Below are 21,022 nucleotides of genomic sequence, written 5' to 3'. Positions count from 1 at the left end.
TGACAACAATGGAGTGCTGAGGCCTTGCTGGGATTTGATCTAATGATCTCCTCACAATTTACTACACCAGAGTCAGTCATCAGTCTTCTCCGCCAACAGCCGGACATACCGCCTTAATGGGAGTGAAAAGCTGGAATATTTGCTGCCACACTGGCTGTGGATAAAACGGATGACCTCTGAACTAGGCCTCTTTTTTGCGTAGAGCTAATAGACCTCTCTGAATCCTCTTCTTGCTAATGCTAACTTTGACTTGTCCACTTCGAAGTTCTATATAAAGTCGAGGGCTAACGTTTGATCAACTTGATCACATGGTTTGTATAATAATTCATATTACAAGTGAAAATCCTCTAAAGAAAACACACATCTGCACATTTTAATGTTTAATTACTAGGGGTGTAAGAACATATCAATATAGCGGAGTATCAGGATATTCTACTATAAATATGTATTATTATAATATTGTACCGCATGGTTAGCCGCAAGCCATGGTAATGAGGTCCTGGACCCTTCACATTTAAAAACTAGTAAATATATGGTCTACATCTTAAGACTTCTGAGGGCAAGGCTTGAGATGGTCACAGGGTCTGAGGGTTAGTTATCTTCAATGACAGTCAAGGTAAAAATGATTTATTCCTATATAGTCATTTTGGAGCATTTCTATTGGTCCATTCATCATGAAGTTCCGACCCAATGTAAAGAACAGATTCAGATTAAGTCAAAAATGGAAAAACACTGTAGTCTCTATAGTGGTGGTCTGGCACAATGACCCTTGCCTGGCTTTTCTTGTATAATAACAGTTTTGCTTAGCTTACAGTATCTTAATTTATTGCAATATATCAAATATGTTTATAATCCTTGCATCGTGTTACGCATCAGATCACCAGGTTCTTGTCAATACACCGTCCTAATAATGACTAGAAATGCCCACTGGACCAAAACTGGACCAATCCAGACATATTTTTACCATTTAAACAGCCTGTGGCCTATTACCGATGTGTTCAAAGCACCCTCAGGTGTCCTCAAGGCGTTCTCAGAAGGTAAATAAAGGAGTTGAGGTTCTGCAGTGTGGAGCTATTTTACAGTGGAACATGAAACAGACCATAATATCTGACTCTTTATACAACTCTCACTAAAATGCTCTGTTTGACCAGCGGGAGAACCGGAAAACCGCTTGCCTCACCCACTATAAACCAGTTATTACACACCAATAGACCAACAACTGCAGATATCAGGCCAGATTGTGTACCACTACACACCATACCAACACACCATGGCTAGTGACACAACATAAGCATGGCAACACATACAAAGCAGCTTTATGTAGCGTTTTTACCTTAAAATAGCAGCTCCAGGAATCATGCTGATGCTCCACTGACTGTAATATGGGGGAATGGCGCCTTGGCCATTGCCACTCCAGGCCGGAACGCTGCTAACTGCACTATGGAACTTTGGTGGAGCTGCACCAGAACCTCTCTCTAGAACTGTATAACCCGAGTCATATTAGTGTATGGGGTTGCATGTTAATCTCACTGTGTGTTAATGAACCACATCAGGAGCTGACTGGCAGAGGAGATGACCCAGGCGAAACCCTGCGACGGTCGCTGAAAGCTCAGAGAATGAAGAGGAAAAAGAAGGTAAAATGTCAGAGCTTCATCAGACTTGCTACAGTTATTCAGTGGCTGTTTGATAGAACATCGGTTCTTCAATTTGAAACATTGGAGATACCTCTCAAGGTGCTTTGAGGAACCTTCAAGAATTTTTTTTTTTTTTAAGAAGAAAATGATTCCTCGAAGCACCTCAAGAGGTTCCTCCACAGTGATCCTCAAGGAACTTATACTTCTAACAGTGTGTAAGCCTGTATTGTGGCCCCTTTTCTCTCCAATATCCTAAACTTTCTTGTATTCCCTGTATTCCAGCTCTTAGAAGAGATGTCAATGGAGGGTCCTCCAGAAGAAGAGATGCTCCAGGAGGAGGTCACAGCTGTGCAGGAGCTGCAGCAGGAGCTGGAGGACCATTCAGTGGAGACCCTGGCAGAGGGAGGCCGCTCAGTCAGGTTACAAAGAGGTGAATGAATCTCAGCATGGGATCAGTTAGAGGAAAGGTCTCGACCTTCCAGTCCCAAAGGGCCAGAGTTCACCAAAGCTTGGTGATTTTTTATGCCCAGACACACCTGGTAAGCCTGGTAACCTTGGTAACCTTCAACCTTCAACCTTCTAGACGCAAGAGTCAATAGATGCAGTAGACAGGCTACTGTAGATACGCTCACTTGAGGCTGGCCCTCTGTCCAGGGGTAAGCTTGCTATTCACCCATTGATTCCACGGAGGACCCACCTCGATCCTGAGCAGGAAGAAGCTAGTATAAAGATGGATGGATTGATGTTTGCCCTTGCAGATTATACTCCATAGATATTAGAACTGGACTCACTCCCTAACCCCTCACCCCGACTCTCTTCCTCAGATCTTCCTCCTCTCCCTGTTGCCAGGGCTGACTCCAGTCTTTCAGAGAGCTCAATGAGGCAGCGTATGAGGGAGAAGCTAAGAGTGGCCAGGGTAAGCTAACTCCACCAACATCACACACTGCCACATAGATAAAGCTACACTATATGTCCAGATGTTTGTGGACACCCCTCCTAATGACTGTGTTCAGCTACTTTGAGTTGCAGCCATTGCTGACACAGCTTATTCTCTACTGACAATAGAATAGGACTCTCTGGAGCAGCTTGAAAACATATTGGAACATCATGCCTAATACCAGGCGTGGGCTGGAGGGGTATAAAGCCCCCCAGCATTGAGCTGTGGAGCAGTGGAACTGCTGTCTGGAAGGATGGTTGGTTCTCCGTCAAATACTTTTGGAAGGACTGGAGAGGAGTTGGGAATAATGAGGTGGGGTGGTGATCATCCAACATCCTGAGCTTACTCATGCTTTTTTTTGCTGAATGCAATCAAATCCTCATAGCAGTGCTCCTCCAGAATCTAGTAAAAAGCCTTTTTTCCCTGGACAGTAGAGGCAGTTACTCCAACAAAAGCTGGATACTCTGGATACTCTATTTTTAATATATATAATATATATATTCTTGATTTAGGAAGAAACAGCAAACAAGCAGGTGTCCCATTACTTTTGTCTGTGTAGTGTATGTAATATAAAGCTCCCTTTTGCTTTGGTAGAGGTTAAAGTTTTGCTAGTTCGTTCAGGCAGATGTCCGGGACGGATGAGAAAGAGGAAAGGAATGATTTCAAAACGTTTGCTTGAGGATGGTGGGCTTTTTCAAGGGCCTGTTTTGTAACTTGGCAGTGTTGCAGCGCATTAACCGAAGTCTAAGCCACCAACAACAGCAAAAGGTCAAGTGATGTCATTGGACAGAATTTAGCAGTACCTGTTTACATATTTGAGCAGCAACAAGATAGCAACATAGCAACAACCCAAACTCACAAGTTTGTTGCAAGCTAGAGAACAGCATGTGCCTCCATGTCATTTCTACTATGGTAATCTTCCTAAATGCTGTGTGGTTCAGGCTTTGCAAAACTTGTACAGTGTCAAGCATCGCAGGGAAAGACTGCTTTCTTCATTCTTCCTAATTTTGGTTGGAAAATGTGCCAACATTGCTTTAAAAGTGATGTCGCCAGAGGAGAAAGTGCCATCTACCCACCCAGCGACGCTGATGGCAAAGCGGCATGGCTCGGGGTTTGAACTCACGACCTCGGGCCATAATGACGGCGCATTACATCGTAACTCCCACTAGGGTAAAGACTTGCAAAGTGCGTCATCGCTGCCCAGCAGACACGCTTAGAGGAAAGCGCCAGGTCCCTAGCTCCACTGCACCAGCCTAAAAAAATGCCTGTGCCAGCCAGCATTGCTTAGGAGTGATGAGGGGAGAGAGCGCCATCTGCCTACCCGGAGAAAGTACTGCCAATAGTGCTCTCTCTGGCTCCGGCTGCTGATGGCAAAGCGGCATGGCTCGGGGTTCGAACTTGCGACCCTCTGGCCATAGTGGCGGCATGTTAGACTGAGACACTGGGAGACCCCTTTCTGTTTATCCTAACAGTTATTAAGGCTATTCTTCGTCATCATCATCGTCTTCTTCTTCTTATTATTATTATAATTATTATTTAAATGAAGACTTTTCTAATGTTCTTAACACTCTCACCTGTCAGTCCAAAGCTGCGAGTCTGCTGCAGCAGGAGGCCTCACTGGAGCCGCCCAGTCGTCTGCGGGGTCTCCGAGACAGGGAGGCACTCACCAGGTTCGACAGAGAGGTACGCCCACCAAGTCCCATCGATTTGATCAGTTATATATTTCTAACATGTTTCTGATACAGTAATCGGACCTTCAGTTTGGGGAATTTTGGCCTCCCCCATTCATAGAGATGGAAGCCTTGTCTTGAGTGGCTGGAAATTACTGCACGGTGGCATTGCAAAGATGGCCACTGAGTCAACAGACTTGCCGTGCAGGTGTTGTCAAGATCGAGTCAGATCAGACCGGATCAGATCGGGGCAGAAACGAGCAAAGGAACCTTACGTCTGTCTGCACATGAACTCCAGTAATAGAGACGCTGTCATCGTTCTGACTTTGCAGGTTGACCCGGACCTCCGTGATGAAGAATCCTCCTTCTCTGCCAGAGTGAAATTTCGGGACGCAGCCAGACGGGCCACCCGGGACGCGAGGGTGAGAGAGTGTTCTTTTGCAAAGCACAGCGCAGCACAGCACTCAGACATTCCTCTAATGTGATGCAGCACTCGGGGAACATAATACCGCAGTGCACTTGGAGGTTCTGTACGTTATTATGTTTCCAGCATAGCTTAATGAGCAATATTTGTGGAGGCAATAAATGAACATCAGGCATGAAATCAGAGGTTTGGCTTCCAGTGAAGTGTTGTAGAATCAGGATGATCGTATCTTTTATTTCTCAGCATCATGTTTGTCTCAGCTTCGCTGCGTCGCTTGAGGAAAGCCTCAGTTTTGTTCCTCTAAACAGACAGAGACTGGGTTGCCCACCGCTGAGGAGGCTTACAAATTCTTTACCTTCAACTTCGACCCTGAACCCCAAGAAAGGCGACGCAAGAACCGAACAAAGAAAAAACCCAGGAGCACAGACGATGAGGAAGAAGAAGCAGATGAGGAAGAGGAGGAGGAAGAGGAAGAAGCCGAGATGGCGAGAGCACATGAAGGAGAGGACGAGCCCAGAGACCGGGTAAGCAACTGAGTTTTACAGAATTTCTTCCCATAGGAGTGAATGGGATGTGCATGTAAACATTTGTGCATCCTACTTATGCCATGGTGACAACAATTAACTAGTAACCCATCCAATCTCATGGGATACCATAGCAACCATCTAGCAACACCTTAGCATAGTTTCTAGTTCTTATTCTTATTCTGTGCTTAAAATCTAAAATGTTTCTTGTCCCACAGTTTTTGAGCTACAAAAATGTGCACTTTAGTCAGACACAACCACCATGAAACATCATAGCAACCACCCAGCAACACCATAGCAACCACCTGGGATACCGTAGCAACATTTCATTAGTTCTTATTAATTTTCTATTCTTTGCTGAAAATAGAAAATGTTTCTTCTCACTCCGTTTTTGAGCTAGAACCGCAAAGCCTTGCACTTAGATCTGACACAGCAACTTAGCAACTCCATAGCAACCACCAAACAGCATCTTAGCAACTACCTAGCAACCTTTCTAGTTCTTATTCCAATTCTATGCTCAAAATATAAAATGTTTCTTGTCCCGTAGTTTACTAGCTAGAACCACAAAACACTGCACTTCTATAGGACGTAACTCCATAGCAACCACCTAGCAATACCATAGTAACCACCTTCTTATTCTTCTTATTCTTTTTCTATTCTTTGCTGAAAATAGAAAATGTTTCTTCTCACTCACGTTTTTGAGCTAGAACCGCAAAACTTTGCATTTAGATCAGATGCAGCTATTTAGCAATTCCATAGCAACCACCTAGCAGCATCTTCGCAACCACTTAGCAACACCTCTGATATAATAGCAACCGTTCTAGTTCTTTTTTTAATTCTATGCTTAAAATATAAATGTTTCTGGGCCCATGGGTTTTGTTACCACAAAACTACATAGCAACCACCTAGCAACATCATAGCAACCACCTTGCAACATCATGAAATCAAAACATACATGCCTTTTAACCTTTTTTTACCCCATAAATACTGTAGTGCACATAAAGTATTTTCAAGTAAAGCCAATTAAAAATATATATGTTTAAAAAACAGTAGTAAACAGCCGTCTACAACCCCTTTAACTTTTTAAACATTATTAGCTGGCAAAGTTTGTTTATTTACAGGCCTCTAATCTGTATGAGTATAAGCCTCCAAACAATGTAAATGATCTGAATGACTTTATCTTTATTAACTTTGTTATTATAAGCAATATTATTCATAAAGGAGGGTACAGTTCTCTTGCTTTGCCAAACCCTGCCCATAAGACAGCTTTACTCAGTCAGGATGGATGTTTTCATTCACATTGAAAACATCAGAAAAAAAACATGGTGAGAGAATTGGACCAGTGTTTGATTTGGACCAGTTTGACTGTTAATCAGTTACTGTGCCTCAGATGGGACTCATCTGAAACGGTCTGCTTGTCAAGTGCTATCAAGATTTACTAAACGAATAATAGCACTGATAACACGTTGCTTTCCATGGCTCTGTCTCAGGACGAAGACGCCCCTCTGGTCAGAGATGAAGAGGAGGATTTGTTCATCATCGATCAGTCGGCACAGGACTTTCTGGAATTGAAGAAAGCGGAGTACATAGGGTACAACAGGCGGGTCCTGAGAGAGAGGGAGGTTCTCTTCACCCCCAGCACGAGGCCAGGTACAGTGCATTAAGCAGGACGGCTGCTGGTAAAATAATAACCGCTGAACCTAGCCTCGGATACTTCTGATCTAGGAGGCTCTTGAGTGGTGCAGCTGTCTTAAGCGTTGGCCATATCTTCAAGAGATTGCAGGTTCGATCCAGGAGTCCCAGAGATGGCACAATTGGCCTAGCTCTCTTTGGGGGGAGGGATGGAAAGGATGCCCTTCCTAGTCCTGGTACATCACAGAGTACAGCCTTGCCTTGGATACTTGGACAAGCTCCTGAATGGCACAGCTGTCTAAGCATTGGCCCTACCGTCAGAAGATGGGCTAGTTCGAGTCCCAGAGCGAGCACTATTGGCCCAGCTCTCGCTATCCTCCTATTCTTGGTACAGCAGAGAAAGCAACCTGCAGTAGACCATGTAATGTTCCTTACCCTCTGTGTGCTTGTGTATTTCAGTGCCACCCTCCTGTAAGCTCCCGGAGAATGTGCAGCCCCGTTACCTGGAGGAGGAGGGGCTGTACGTGGGGGAGAGACCACCCGTCATCCTATCCAATCAGAACATTTTGGAAAATCGCATTTTAAAGCAAGATGAGGTAAATTCAGTCATAGCTTGGTTGAGTAGCTTTGGGTAGTAGGGGTGGAGGCTGAAAACTACACTGTTATGAGACCCAGGAACTCATTTATCAGAGGAGCACTTCTGTTATGGATGTGGAACCACCTACTGAACGGCAACACTTGCCAGATGGCACTGATTTTGAGCCTCTGTAATTATTGCCACATTCACTGTAATCCTTCCAAGGCTTATGATGTTTCTTCCAAGTGTCTGTTCAAAAGCTACATCCATAAACCACTATATTATCTCACCAAGTGCTGGAATCGTGATGTATACGATATACATGATCGAAAAACTCTGCTTTCCGATTGACGTCCATGTAACAGCTTTATTCCGTCGGCAGAGAGGTGCTTTGCGGGCAGCTTTTCAGTATAAATGGAAAAAAAAGCCTGTGTTTAATTTGGACCCGTTTCCGTGTTATCCGTGTAATTCCTGTGTCTCCGATTGGACTTGGAGTGGTCTCCCTGTGAAACTGCTACTTTAATGTGTTGGCCAAAACGTTTTCCCAACTGTTCCATGTGTCTAAACATCTTTAATGTGCACACTGAAACGCTGTGACCTTTCCTCTCCGGCCAGGGCAGAAAGTGGTTTGGAGATGACGGGCGGATCATGGCTTTGCCTGACCCAATCAAAGAGTCTTCCTCGAGACCGCCCCTTTATCATCTGGAGGAGGAGCTCGACCCAACACTGCAGACTGTCTACAGAAAGGTACACCAGACTCCTGCAGAGCAACCATGTGTTCTCAGCTCTGTTGCACTCCCAGATCAACTCAGGAACACGTAGGCTAGAGCAGGTTAAAAGCCCATACCTTTGGTAGGAAGTGGAGTGGGGTTTGTGAATGCTCTTGGGTGGGTGAGTGGGTGGATTGGTAGTCGTGGGGGATCATTAGTCAGGTGGGTTGTTAGCCAGGTGATTTGGTTAGTCAGGTGGGTGGGTGGAATGTTAGTCGGGTGGGGATTGTTAGTCGGGTGGGTAGGTAGTCGGGTGGGTGGGTGGATTGGTAGTCATGGAGGATCATTAGTCAGGTGGGTTGTTAGTCAGGTGAATTGGTTAGTCGGGTGTGTGGATCATTAGTCAGGTAGGTTGGTATTCAGGTGATTTGGTTAGTTGGTGGGTGGATCGTTAGTCAGGTGGGTGGGTAGATTTGTAGTCGTGTGGGGGGATTATTACTCTGGTGGGTTGGTAGTCAGAGGATTTGGTTTGTTGGGTGGGTGGGTATATTGGTAGTCGTGGGGGGATCATTAGTCAGGTGGGTGGGTGGATTGGTAGTCGTGTGGGGGGATTATTAGTCAGGTGGGTTGTTAGTCAGGTGAATTGGTTAGTCGAGTGGGAGGATCATTATTTGGGTGGATGGATTGTTAGTCAGGTAAGTTGGTATTTAGGTGATTTGGTTAGTCGGGTGGGTGGATTTGTAGTCGTTGGTGGGGATCATTAGTCAGGTGGGTTGATATTCAGGTGATTTGGTTAGTCGGGTGGGTGGATTGGGAGTTGTGGTGGATTGGTAGTCGTGTGAGGGGGATTATTAGTCAGGTGGGTTGGTAGTCAGGGGATTTAGTTTGTCGGGTGGGTGGGTATATTGGTAGTCGTGGGGGGATCATTAGTCAGATGGGTGGGTGGATTGGTAGTCGTGGGGGAATCATTAGCCACATTTTATTGCAGATGTGAAAATGCCACATCTTCATGCATCTTCATGCTTATTTTTGTGCATGAATGCAGGCTGTTGCTAAGCAACAAGGCCAGCCAATAATATTTGCCAAAATGAGCAGTGTGAAAGCTAGGAGTGGCTCCAGATGTGGAATGATGTCATTGGTGGAACAGGGAGTTTGTAGTTTAGAGTTCAGAGTAGAGAGTTTGTGCTGTCAGTCCAAGCAATGAAGGAAGAGGCCAGTGGTTGGTATGAAGACACTCACTTCACATCGGAATGACTTCAGCTACAAACCCAGAGTGACCTCACACACTAATAAAGTTCCTCCTGACATGAATAAAAGCCTGTAAGTCACATGTGGCGGTAATAATAAACACCAGTGGTTTTGGGTCAGGGCTTGTGGCGGCATCAAGAGCCAACAGTCTGGCTCAGCATTCAAGCTCATGTCTCCTTTAGATCTTCGTGAGATATCAGGGGGCATCATCTCAAACAGATCAAACTCGATTGTGAGAACTCCACCCCAGAATATCTCTGAACAGGATCTACACGAAAATGCACAGCACATGCTGAGCCACACAAATAATACTGGGGGGAAAAAGGACATAGGTCTTACTATAACTAAATAAAGCACTATACACAATATGCTATGTGGACAAAAGTATTGGGACACCTGCTCATTCACTGTTTCTTCTGAAATCAAGGGTATTAAAAAAAGAGATCCTGCTTCTGTTGGAGTAAGGGAAGAAGGCTCCTCCTGTACTTTACCTTCACTCAGTTATTTATGCAGTTCCTAAATTCCTTTACATATGAACTGTGGGGTCTGTTTCCTGTGTTCCCTGTTTGTACTGTGCTGTAAAGAGCAGCTTGTTGGATGATCACCACCTCCGCTGCTGCACAGCTCATACTGGTGGCTTTATACCCCCTCTAGCCCATTCCTAGCATTAGTCATGGTGCCAATAGGTTCCATTATGTTATGTGCTCCATAGAGTCCTATTCTATTGGCAGTACTTCTCTATAGGGGCTAGGCGAGCTGTGTCAGCAATGGGTGCAACGTAACATGGCTGAATGCATTCATTAGAAGAGGTGTCCACAAACATTTGGACATATGGTGTATATAGGGAAAACTAACATGCATTACTGACCATATCCTGCAGATGGCACCAATACGCCATCCACGGTGATCTCCCCAAGCCTGTTGTTGTTTAGGGGTGCTGTAATGAGTGCAGTTTTCTCAGCACCATACCTGAGGCCACAGAACTGTTTGGTGGGAGGGCTTAATGACTTCCTGAGAAACCCATCCTGTGGTATTCTTATCAAGATAATTATCTCAAGTTAATTAATTTGACAAAAATCTGTTTTTCGTGGCTTTGCTCTTTAGGCCCTGAAGTCTAAATATGTGAACCGTTACATTGCGGGTGTTGGGGACACACAAGGAGACTACCAGCTGGATGTAGACGTTTCGGGGCTTATATTCTCTCATCATCCCCTGTTCAGCCGGGAGCATGTGCTGGGGGCCCGTCTGGCCCAGCTCTACGACCAGTACCTCAGCAGACAGCACAAAAACCTAACCTGCCTGCTGACTGATAAGGTAACACAGCCTGCGGTCGCACATCACAAGCTGGTTGTTTGCTTTGTGCTAGGAGCTTGGTGTGTGTGTCGGGGGGGTGGGGGGTGTTTGGGAGGTTGCTATTCATGAATATAGAATTTACTTTAACATGGTTCTCCTTATGTGCGTGTGCGTGTGGGTGTGTACATGAATGCAGTTAAATGGTTTGAGGAACACAATTCGGAACATGCTGGAGCTGCATAGTGGAGAAGGCATTAGTCATGTGACCCAACAGAGAATAGCAGAGTACAAGCAAGAAGTGAGGTAAGTAGCTGGCTTTAAACTCTGTGAGGTCATAGAATGACTGAATGAATGGTGTTCAGATGACCTTGCGTTTTCCAGTTTACTTTGAACACCCCATAAGATCATCTAAACTATAGAGGCCAAGCTTGTCTTCAGATGTTCCAGATTTTGCAGATTCTCTGCTGTAAATTTTGGTGGAGGTTCGGTCTATGATCTGCCGCTGTTTTGTCAGACACACGCGTCAACTGCGAGACTCGGAGCAAGAAAAAGACAGAACTCTTCTGAAAAGCATCATAAAAGTGTGGAAGGAGCTCAAATCACTGAGGGAGTTCCAGAGGTGCACCAACACGCCCTACAAACTCTACATCAGGAGGTACGTAGTGCTGAAGATGACTTAACACTTCACAACAAACTTACCCAGCACTCCTCACTGAACGTTACTTATATAGCATAACACTCTCTAAATCCAGCCCTCTTTAAGAGACATCAGTCAAGTCAACCACATAATTTTACATCAATAAGCTATCCCAATACTTAACAAACAACAATAAGCTATCCCAACACTCAACGAACATCAATAAGCTATCCCAACACTTAACAAACAACAGTAAGCCAACCTAACGCTCTTTAACAAACATCAATAAGCTATCCCAACACTCAACGAACATCAATAAGCTATCCCAACACTCAACAATAAGCTATCCCAACACTCAACAAACAACAACAAACATCAGTAAGCTATCCCAGCACTCAACAATAAGCTATCCCAACACTCAACAAACAACAACAAACATCAATAAGCTATCCCAGCACTCAACAATAAGCTATCCCAACACTCAACAAACAACAACAAACATCAATAAGCTATCCCAGCACTCAACAAACAACAACAAACATCAATAAGCTATCCCAACACTCAACAAACAACAACAAACATCAATAAGCTATCCCAGCACTCAACAATAAGCTATCCCAACACTCAACAAACAACAACAAACATCAATAAGCTATCCCAGCACTCAACAATAAGCTATCCCAACACTCAACAAACAACAACAAACATCAATAAGCTATCCCAGCACTTAATGAACATCAGTAAGCTATCCCAACACTCTTTAACAAACATCATTAAGCCAACCCAACACTCTTCAATAAACATCAACAAATCAACCCAACACTCTTCAATAAACATCAACAAATCAACTCAACACTCTTCAATAAACATCAACAAATCAACTCAACACTCTTCAATAAACATCAACAAATCAACTCAACACTCTTCAATAAACATCAACAAACCAATCCAACAATTTCCAATAAACATTAGTAAGACAGTCCAACACTCTTCAACATCAGTAAGCCAACATATAACTCAACAAACATCAACAGGCCAACCCAACACTCTTCAACAAACATCAACAGGCCAACCCAACACTCTTCACCAAACATCAACAGGGCAACCAAACCAACTTCAACAGTTTTTTTTCCAGTGAATATCAGTAAGTCTGTCTAACCCTCTTTAGCAAGCATCAATAAGCCAACACATCCAACCCGGATTCCTGTAAAACCCTGAAATCATCTGCAGAAACGAAGCCCTCTCCTGTATCTGATGTTTCCTCAGGGAGGAGGTGCAGCGGGCTTTAGATGAACAGGAGCAGGAGGCAGAGATCCTGGCGGAGGTGGCAGAGCTTCAGGCAGAGTGTGAGGAGGACTATGAGAGAAAGCTGAGCGAGTACAGGAGACAGCTGGAGGAGTGGAAGTCCTGGAGGAAGAAGCTGGTGGGTGCAGTGGCTGTGGTTTTAATGTGGGACAGAGTGACGAAGTTTAGTTATGTTGCAGTGCATTCAGTTTACAATATATACGTTTTCAGGTTATTACACAGTATGTAATCAATTAAACTCACATCAGATTTGCATTTTTGAGGTTTATGGTTTGATGTCACAAGGAAACATATATATATATTTATGTATATATCAATCAATGTTTGCTTGGTTTGTTTTCTGCTGTGTTCAGAAAGCCATGAAGAAGAAACAGAAAAAGAGAAGACCACAATCCCAGGATGTGGATGAGGAGGAAGAGGAGGGTGAGCAGAGTGAAGAAGAGTTGGGGGAGGAGCCAGTGAAGCCAGAAGCTCCAGAGAAACTTGACATTGCAGGGCTGGAGCAGCAGATACGTGAGAAAGCTGCCAGGATCCGCAGGAAACCCGGGGAACCGGTTCTGGTTCCAGAACTCACTGCCTCCAGTCCAGTCACTTCTAATGAGCAGTGTCCACGGTGAGCACACACACACACACACACTATTTTAAAGACTTTGCACCCAAGCACAGCAGATGTAGGCTACATGTCGATGACACCCTTCCTGACCCGCTTTATCTGACACCAGTGTCCATGTTCATGTCTGCTTGTGTTTTTAGGGGGGAACTTGCTCGGAGAGAAGACGTATCCAAGCGCTCTCTCTTCGTCAAAGTTTTGTACAATGACAAAGAAGTTTCCAGGACGGACAGTCGCTCACTCAACGCAGACTTCAGGGTTCACTTTGGTCAGATCTTCAATCTGAAGATAGTGAACTGGCCGGAGAGCATCAAGCTGCAGGTAGGGTGTTTTTTTGGTAGGGAGTTGTGTTTGTGTGTGTGTATGTGTGTGTGTGCTTTACATGTGTCTTACACATCTTCATTTTTACTCCTCAGATATACGAGTGTGGGAGTTCCTCCTCTTCTCTGTTAGCCGAGGTGTGTGTGCCAGTTCCAGAGTCTTCGGTCCTAACAGGCAGTGCTCCTTCTGAGGAACTGGAATTCAGCAGCAACCAAAGAGTCGCCTGCAACCATGAGGGGGTTGGCAGTGGTAAATGCAGACATGCATGCTATCTCTCTCTCTCACACACACACACACACACACACACTTTGTATCTCCATATTAATATATTTCTTTATATATTTGTAACATTTGCAGCCCATTCTGTCAGCTCCACAGCTTCCCATATAGGAGCACTGTGTACTGTCTACTAACACACTCGCCACCACCATGTCAGTCAGTGTCACTGCAGTGCTGAGAATGACCCACCACCCAAATACTACCTACTGCTCTGTGGTGGTCAGTCCTGTGGGGTCCTGAGCATTGAAGAACCGGGTGAAAATAGGCTAACAAAGTATTATGACCCTATGTCTTCATTCTCTTTCAAGCATGATAATCTGTGTTGCAATGTTTTGTCTTAGATGTGCCGTTCTCCTTTGCGGCCGATGGCAGTAACAGGCAGACCCTGCTGACCTCGGGCAAGCTGTCCTGCTGCGTGTCCTGGGCCATAGGGGAGGATGACATTCCCCTTGCACCACCTTCCGCCCAGCCTGGCGCAGGCATGCACAGGTAAGCTAAATATCTTGTTGCCTTTTGTTTCCTTTGTTCACATGGAAAGTGTCCATATACTTATGTCTCTCTTTCCGACAGTGCTATATTGTCTGCATTCCACAACGGGTGTCTATTATCTCAGGAGATGCTGCACATTGTCCTGTAGAGTGCTTTTCTAGTTGTGTAACTTTTGACTTGTACTGAATTACTAATTGTGGTATTTTAGTTCAAAGACCTTCTCAAACCCTATTGTAAACCTGTCTCGGGCATCTATTGGACATCTGGACGTCTGGTTCTTTTCACCACCACTGTAAACAAATCTCTCTCTCTCTGTCTATCTCTCTCCACACCTGTCTCTTTCTTCAGTGGCCTGAGGCAGATGGATGCTATCGCGTGTATTGGGGCATCAGGTCTGAATGACATGAAAAAGCTGGGAAAATGGGCAGCCGAGTCTCGCCTTGACCCCAATGACCCCAACAACGCCTCCATAATGCAGCTGCTCTCAGTGAGTGAACTTCTAAAGTAGACACACATCACAGTAGCTTTCACTTCACAAGTCCGTCCTTTACAGCCTCATATCCACATCAGGATGTACCATCAAAGAAGAGCTTCTGTGATCAGTTGAGAAAAACAAGCATCTGAACCCCCCACCACCACCACCACCCGCCCTTACTCTTTCTCTGTGTGTCTCCCTCTGTAGGTAGCCAGTGGAGGAGAGGTGGCCGTCCATGATTATTTCCGTCTGGAGCAGCTGCAGGAGGAGTTCAACTTCCTGTCCGATGAGGAGCTGGAACGCTCGCGCCGTTTTCGCCTGCTCAGGTTGAGGAGCCAGGAGGAGCCAGAGTTTCGCAACTTTAAAACCATCCCGGCCACTGAGCGCGAGATATCGGAGAAAGTGTTTGAGGTTAGACTTGATGTTTATAGATTTCTCTGATTCTACCAATCTAGACCAGGCTAATTTAAACCAGATCCGGTCCGATCCTTTGTTTTTCACCGCTGTGTTCTAGCAGGGCGCCCTCTTGTGTCCTGTCTGTGCTATTAACAAACATTATTCATCCCATCAGGATTACGAACGCAGGCTGAAGGAAGGAGAGCTCGTCGACACAAAGGAGCACATAGATGCACACAGAGCCCTGGTGGCCAAGTATTTACAGAAGGTGAGTGCTGCCATGTGTAGGTCTGTTCCCAAACAGCAACTGTGAGTCACAAATGTGTTGTGCTGTCCACTTGTAAGGGGCAGTTTGTGATTATTACATATGGACAACAATCGACCAGCCGTATCACTTTTGCTCCACCTTCTTGGTTCGGTGCTCATTGTCCATTCGGAGCACTGTGTAGTTCTTTAATTATAGACTGTAGTCCTGTAGTCTGTTCTAGGCTCGTCACAATAATTATGCAGTATATGGACATGACCTCAAAAACTTTTTGCTGACCTCAATGGTGTTAGCGAGGAGAGCCCCTTAACGGGAATGAGCCTGTAGGTCAACTTGTGGTTTTATATTACATTATATTTATTTAGGATATTTAAATATCTGTATATTCAAATTCCAAGGTCTGAATATTCTAAATAATAAAAGGGTGTAATTGCATTATTATGATATTATTATATCATTAAATATGTTGCCAATATTAAAATGACCTTAATGATCTTAAAATAAACCAAAAATATCGTCTGTCAGGGTTATTTCTGGGACAATATATAACAAAAATGAAAATATAATAATAGTTATTGAGTCGTTCTGTATCTCAGACACTTTCAGCTTGAGCCCACTTCTTAAGCCCAATTTCAGATCTACCCGACACAACAGAAGCATCTTGATATCGGCCTTCAGCTGAACATCTCAGGCCCCTGAAAAACATAAACAAGGCTGATATATATCAGATATAAGTGTATATTTACAATCATAATAAATCATTTATTATGCGTTCACTTGGTTTGAACATGCAGTGTTGACCGACTGTCCTATTACTTATTATTTCCAGTGCATTCAGTTTGAATGTTGGTCATTTTGTTTTAGGTTGAGATTTAGGTTGCTTTAACGTTCACCATGATTTCCCTTGCTTTATGTTTTTTCTCCATTTCTAATAAACAACAGTTTCCAAGTTGTTGTTCGCTTTCCAGAGCAGACCAGGATTCCAGAGCAGCCCAGAAAGTGAATCAATCAGAGAATATGTACTTGTTATATGTTTACACTGGTAAATGGAAGTGATCCTATTGAACTGAGTCACATTTTAGACTCTCTCTTTCTCTTCCAGGTATGCGAGTCGGTCATCAACCGGTTCCTCATCTCCAAGCATTATTATATCCTGTCTGATCTTATTGTGGAAGACGATGTCCCCAGCATTGGGTAACTGCCTGTAGTCTCCCACAGTTCACCTCCACTGCTTTAATAATGAAGTGTTTTGAAAGGAAGTAATGTAAAATTAGCTGTCGTCTAGATTTGACATTTTTTTAAGCTCTTATTTGACTTTTTTCAGTTCAGTTCATGTTTATTCGGTAATTCTCTTCTTTTTTTTTATCTTCGTTTCCTTTTGCGTGGTTGTGTATGTAGAGGTCCAGGAGGAGGGTACGTGTGCAGGTTTTTTTTCTGTTCTTTCTGTACTTCTGTTTATGAATTCCCTCTTATTTACCTAAGTGAAGGTTGTTATCACGTCCCGTTAGATTTCCTCTCTTTATGTTCCCCTCCTCTGTAGTACTGTACCGGTCAGTGTGTAGATCTAGAAGCGTCCAGTTTGTCAGTGCGTGTATCAGTGTGAGTTAGGGAGAGTCTTGATTGCTGTCAAACTCGCACCCAAGCTATGGAAAACATCCCCCCCTGAGGTACACCAACACTATAGCAGGTAATCATCAGCTTCACTGACGAATGATGCCATAGAATAACCACTCAACAAAGAAGTGGTCCTTCTCCGGCATCGCTCAAAGAACCATCCGAAGCCCCTTTCGTATTTGGAAGATTTAAAAAAAAAAAAAAAAAAGATACACAAAGAACCATGTTTGTCATATTGACGTACACTGCATGTCCGATTGTTTGTGGACACCTGCTTTGAGTTGCACCCATTGCTGACAAACTGTTAAGAAGTACGGCCATTAAAATAGGACTCACTGGAGTAGATAAACCTAGGTGAACCTATCAGAACCATGCTGCCTAATGCTAGGCGTGGGCTAGAGGGGTATAAAGCCCCCCAGCAGCATTGAGCTGTGGAGCAGTGGAGGAACTGTGTTCTTAGGAATGATGGATGAAGGTGCTTCATCCAGGACTTTATCATCCAGCATTCCGACCTCACTAACCTTCTTGTCGCTGAATGCAATCAAATCCTCACAGCAATGCTCCTCCAAAATCTAGTAGAAAGACAGTTACTCTGACAACAGCAGGATAAACCTGTATACCTGCATGTATGTGTATGAGTGTAAAGAAGGTTCCAGTGAGGGTTCTTTAGACCTTTTAAGGGTTCTTTACAGAACCAAAAGTGGTTCTTCTATGGTCCTTCTCAAAGAACCATCTGAAGACATTTTATTTTAAAGTATGTATAAGATTCTACACTAGACCTGGGTCAGGCTTATGGACATCCCAGCCTCAGAACCTCTCAAATCCACCCACTCCACGAGATAGTGTCCATCAGACCTCCATAAACCCACAAACAGCTAGATGGATGATGGCCATGTAGCATTTTTACAGAAAGTATCATCACTGAGAGCTAATGTATAAAACTGATCTGTGAACAGCTTACAAATACCATCGGCTCCTGCGACTTTCAGTGACCGTGAATGCTGGTTTGCACTTTCAGGGTTTTGGGCCTGAACCTGTTTAAGCTAGCTGAGCCCAAGCGGCCTCTGAAGCCTCGGAGGAAGGAGAGGAAGAAGGTCACGGCGCAGAACCTTTCAGACGGAGACATCAAACTCCTGGTCAACATCATCAGAGGCTACGACATTCCCGTCCGCAAACCTCACGCCAGGTACCACAACTCTTTCCTTTCCCACCAGTTTCCAACAAAAGCAATTGTGAAAATGATCAAATTTTAGAGGTTATCTTGTAAAACCAATACCGTCATTTTCAGTAAACCAGCAGCAGGTTCCAAGAGCGCTCGCTCCTACACTGAGACGTTTACAGCAGCTTCATCCTCCCAGACTGCACTGCAGGGCAGTGAGTGGCCCCTCGGCCAGGTAACCCCCGTTTACAGAGCTCAGACCTTCATTCAGGACGTGTCTGGACTTTCATGTCATGTTCTCATTTGCTGTACATGTGATTTACCTGACACACCTATGTCACTGTGTGTGTCTGTGGACTTTTAGCCCGTGATCCGGCCCTTTGTGGAGGTGTCGTTCCAGCGCACAGTGCTGCAGACCTCCACAGCTGAGGGACCAAACCCCTGCTGGAATGAAGAGCTGGTGCTGCCTTTCAGGTCTGAGTTCTTAAACTTTCATAATGACTTCAGCATTTGCGTCCTGACCTAGAGTCATACTATGAGCTTACTCAACACGACTGCACGTGCCAAAGAAACTCAATTTCAGAGTTCAAATATCTGCTGAATAAACAATGCGCTCAATGTGTTTCCTGAAAGAGTTTACCATTACTGTGAAAGCAGCAGATTTGGTTGCTGGTGTTGGTGGATTGGGGAAATGAATGTAGTGGAGTCAGCTGAATGCTTCTGGTAATAACTGAGTAACTTATCTGGTAATATCTGTCACTTTCTTTTAGTTTTAATGATGAATATATAAATTAAGTATAACATTTGTGTAAATAGAGTGAAAAAATATGCATATATGTATTAATGTAGTAATAAACATAATATATATATTAAAATTATTATTATTATTTTTTTTATTTATATAAATGCTGAATTGAACATTGGATGTTGTAAATCAAAACAATATAGTTGCTAAGTTACTAAAAGTGAAATGAAAACAGCAAAAGGGTCAGAGTTGATGTTTTTTTTAGTTAAAATATTAAATTGATACGTGTCATTTATATTCAAAAGAACTAATTGCTATAGTTGTGCATTGTGAAGCAATTTGGGAGATATCGTTCGGTCTGTTTGCGTGTTCTGGGCTCGTATACAGCTTTTAGATCAGATACACGTTTTTTCAGATGCACAGAACCACCCCCTCCAGTCCCCCATAGGAATGCTTTGAAATTTGTCCGCATACTTTTTTTTTTTTATCCAAAACTTGTAACTTCTCTACTGGTCACGTATCTTGAGCTATTTTGGCAAAATTTGGCAAAATTGTAGATCTACTATTTTTGATGCTTTATTTACCATTTACCATCGTGCATCTTTTGGGAAAAGGTTTTGGCACCCCACATTGTAGCCAAACGTTTGTGGACACAGCTCTGTTAACCCAAATGTGATGAATGAGCTTTTAAACCAACCATATTTTGGGCAAATGTTTTGGTACTCTCCATTATCGCCAAAAGTTTGTGGATACAGCTCTATTAGCCAAACGTATTGGACAATCCATCTTTTTGGCTAAAGTTTTGGAATCCCACATTGAATCAAAGGTTTGTGGACACAGCCCTATCAGCAAAATGAATTGGATGATAAACTTATGGACCAATCTGTATCGGGGACTGTATCTTTTGTGGAAATGTTTTGGCACCCCTCATTTTACCACACACCTATACCCTAGCAACATCATAACAACCACCTGGGATACCATAGCAACCACTTTGAGTGTACTTTTAGGAAATGCACTTTTCTGTTTCACATAGAATACCGTGGGCCTATGTCACCAGTTCAGTTGCCTAATATTTTATTATAACACCCTTATTGGTTACAGAATGAACGTGAACTCCCCCATCTTTTCTGCTCCACAGCGCTCCAAATGGGGACTACAGCACCTCTGGCTTGCAGGCGGTGCGGGATGAAGTCTTCATCAGCATCTTTGACGAGGTTCTCCATGAGGTGGTGGAGGTGAGTTATTCACAGGCGAATCATTACTATTATTACTATGCAGTACTATAAACTACTGTGTGATATTAAATGCTCTTTATTAAATGCTCAAACTGCCTCATACACCTACAGTGAGAAGAAGAGCTAAAGGAAAATACATTATTTGTCCGAATGTTTGTGGACACCCCGTCTACAAAATGCATTCAGCCACTTTAAGTTGCACCCATTGCTGCTGACACAGATGTGCAAATGCACACAAACACACACACACAGCTTATCTAGTCACTGAAGAGAAGAACTGCCAATAGCACAGGACTCTATAATGCAGATACACCTAGAGGAACCTATTGGCACCAGGTTTGGCTTAGAGGGGCATGAAGTGGAATGATGGATGGTGAGAGTTACTCCAACCGAAGCTGAATAAAGAAGAAGAAACGATGAATGAGCAGGTGTCCCAATACTTTTGTCCATATAGAGTATGTTCTCTTAGATGTATTATTAATACTGTATAATGCAGTTAATATCCAGCATGGCCTTTAATGAACGAGCTCTGTGGGTCTTTTTCAGGACGAGCGAGAGAGAGGAAGCAGCGTTCATACTCGCATTGAGAGACACTGGTTGGGCTCCATCAAGATTCCATTCAGCACAATCTATCTGCAGTCACGGGTACGTTGTCTCACAACCACATGCACATGCCGGTTTGAAAGCTGCAGATTCAGTTTCAGTCTGATTGCTGACCAGTGGCCTCTCAAATGCAGTCCAGAGTCCGTAATGTGACCTTACATTTTGCTCTCTATTTGCCTCGGAATGATGTCAAAAGCTGCAGTTTCCCACAACTGGTTTGAAAATCCGGTGTTTTTA

General features: G+C 43.9%; 1 protein-coding gene across 3 annotated transcripts in view; it reads left to right on the top strand.

Moving 5' to 3' along the window:
- The window catches only part of cc2d2a (coiled-coil and C2 domain containing 2A), a 30,866-nt gene that overhangs the window by 2,988 nt on the left and 6,856 nt on the right, over positions 1-21,022 (top strand). For all 3 annotated transcript variants that reach the window (XM_072697335.1, XM_072697334.1, XM_072697333.1), the window contains 26 exons: positions 1,554-1,634; positions 1,917-2,064; positions 2,459-2,550; positions 4,153-4,254; positions 4,574-4,663; positions 4,974-5,189; positions 6,680-6,839; positions 7,281-7,417; positions 8,014-8,145; positions 10,461-10,670; positions 10,846-10,952; positions 11,164-11,304; positions 12,553-12,709; positions 12,945-13,204; positions 13,345-13,522; positions 13,618-13,771; positions 14,143-14,290; positions 14,639-14,777; positions 14,973-15,176; positions 15,337-15,429; positions 16,529-16,620; positions 18,059-18,226; positions 18,329-18,434; positions 18,564-18,673; positions 20,086-20,182; positions 20,729-20,827. In XM_072697335.1, coding sequence (XP_072553436.1) covers positions 1,554-1,634; positions 1,917-2,064; positions 2,459-2,550; positions 4,153-4,254; positions 4,574-4,663; positions 4,974-5,189; positions 6,680-6,839; positions 7,281-7,417; positions 8,014-8,145; positions 10,461-10,670; positions 10,846-10,952; positions 11,164-11,304; positions 12,553-12,709; positions 12,945-13,204; positions 13,345-13,522; positions 13,618-13,771; positions 14,143-14,290; positions 14,639-14,777; positions 14,973-15,176; positions 15,337-15,429; positions 16,529-16,620; positions 18,059-18,226; positions 18,329-18,434; positions 18,564-18,673; positions 20,086-20,182; positions 20,729-20,827 — 3,621 coding nt within the window. The remainder of the gene's footprint in view (positions 1-1,553; positions 1,635-1,916; positions 2,065-2,458; positions 2,551-4,152; positions 4,255-4,573; positions 4,664-4,973; positions 5,190-6,679; positions 6,840-7,280; positions 7,418-8,013; positions 8,146-10,460; positions 10,671-10,845; positions 10,953-11,163; positions 11,305-12,552; positions 12,710-12,944; positions 13,205-13,344; positions 13,523-13,617; positions 13,772-14,142; positions 14,291-14,638; positions 14,778-14,972; positions 15,177-15,336; positions 15,430-16,528; positions 16,621-18,058; positions 18,227-18,328; positions 18,435-18,563; positions 18,674-20,085; positions 20,183-20,728; positions 20,828-21,022) is intronic.

This window comes from Salminus brasiliensis, chromosome 14 (genome assembly GCF_030463535.1).
Source record: "Salminus brasiliensis chromosome 14, fSalBra1.hap2, whole genome shotgun sequence".
NCBI classification, from domain to species: Eukaryota; Metazoa; Chordata; class Actinopteri; order Characiformes; family Bryconidae; genus Salminus; species Salminus brasiliensis.
The sequence above is the reverse complement of the archived record's forward strand: the minus strand, read 5'-3'. Positions and strand labels throughout refer to the sequence as shown.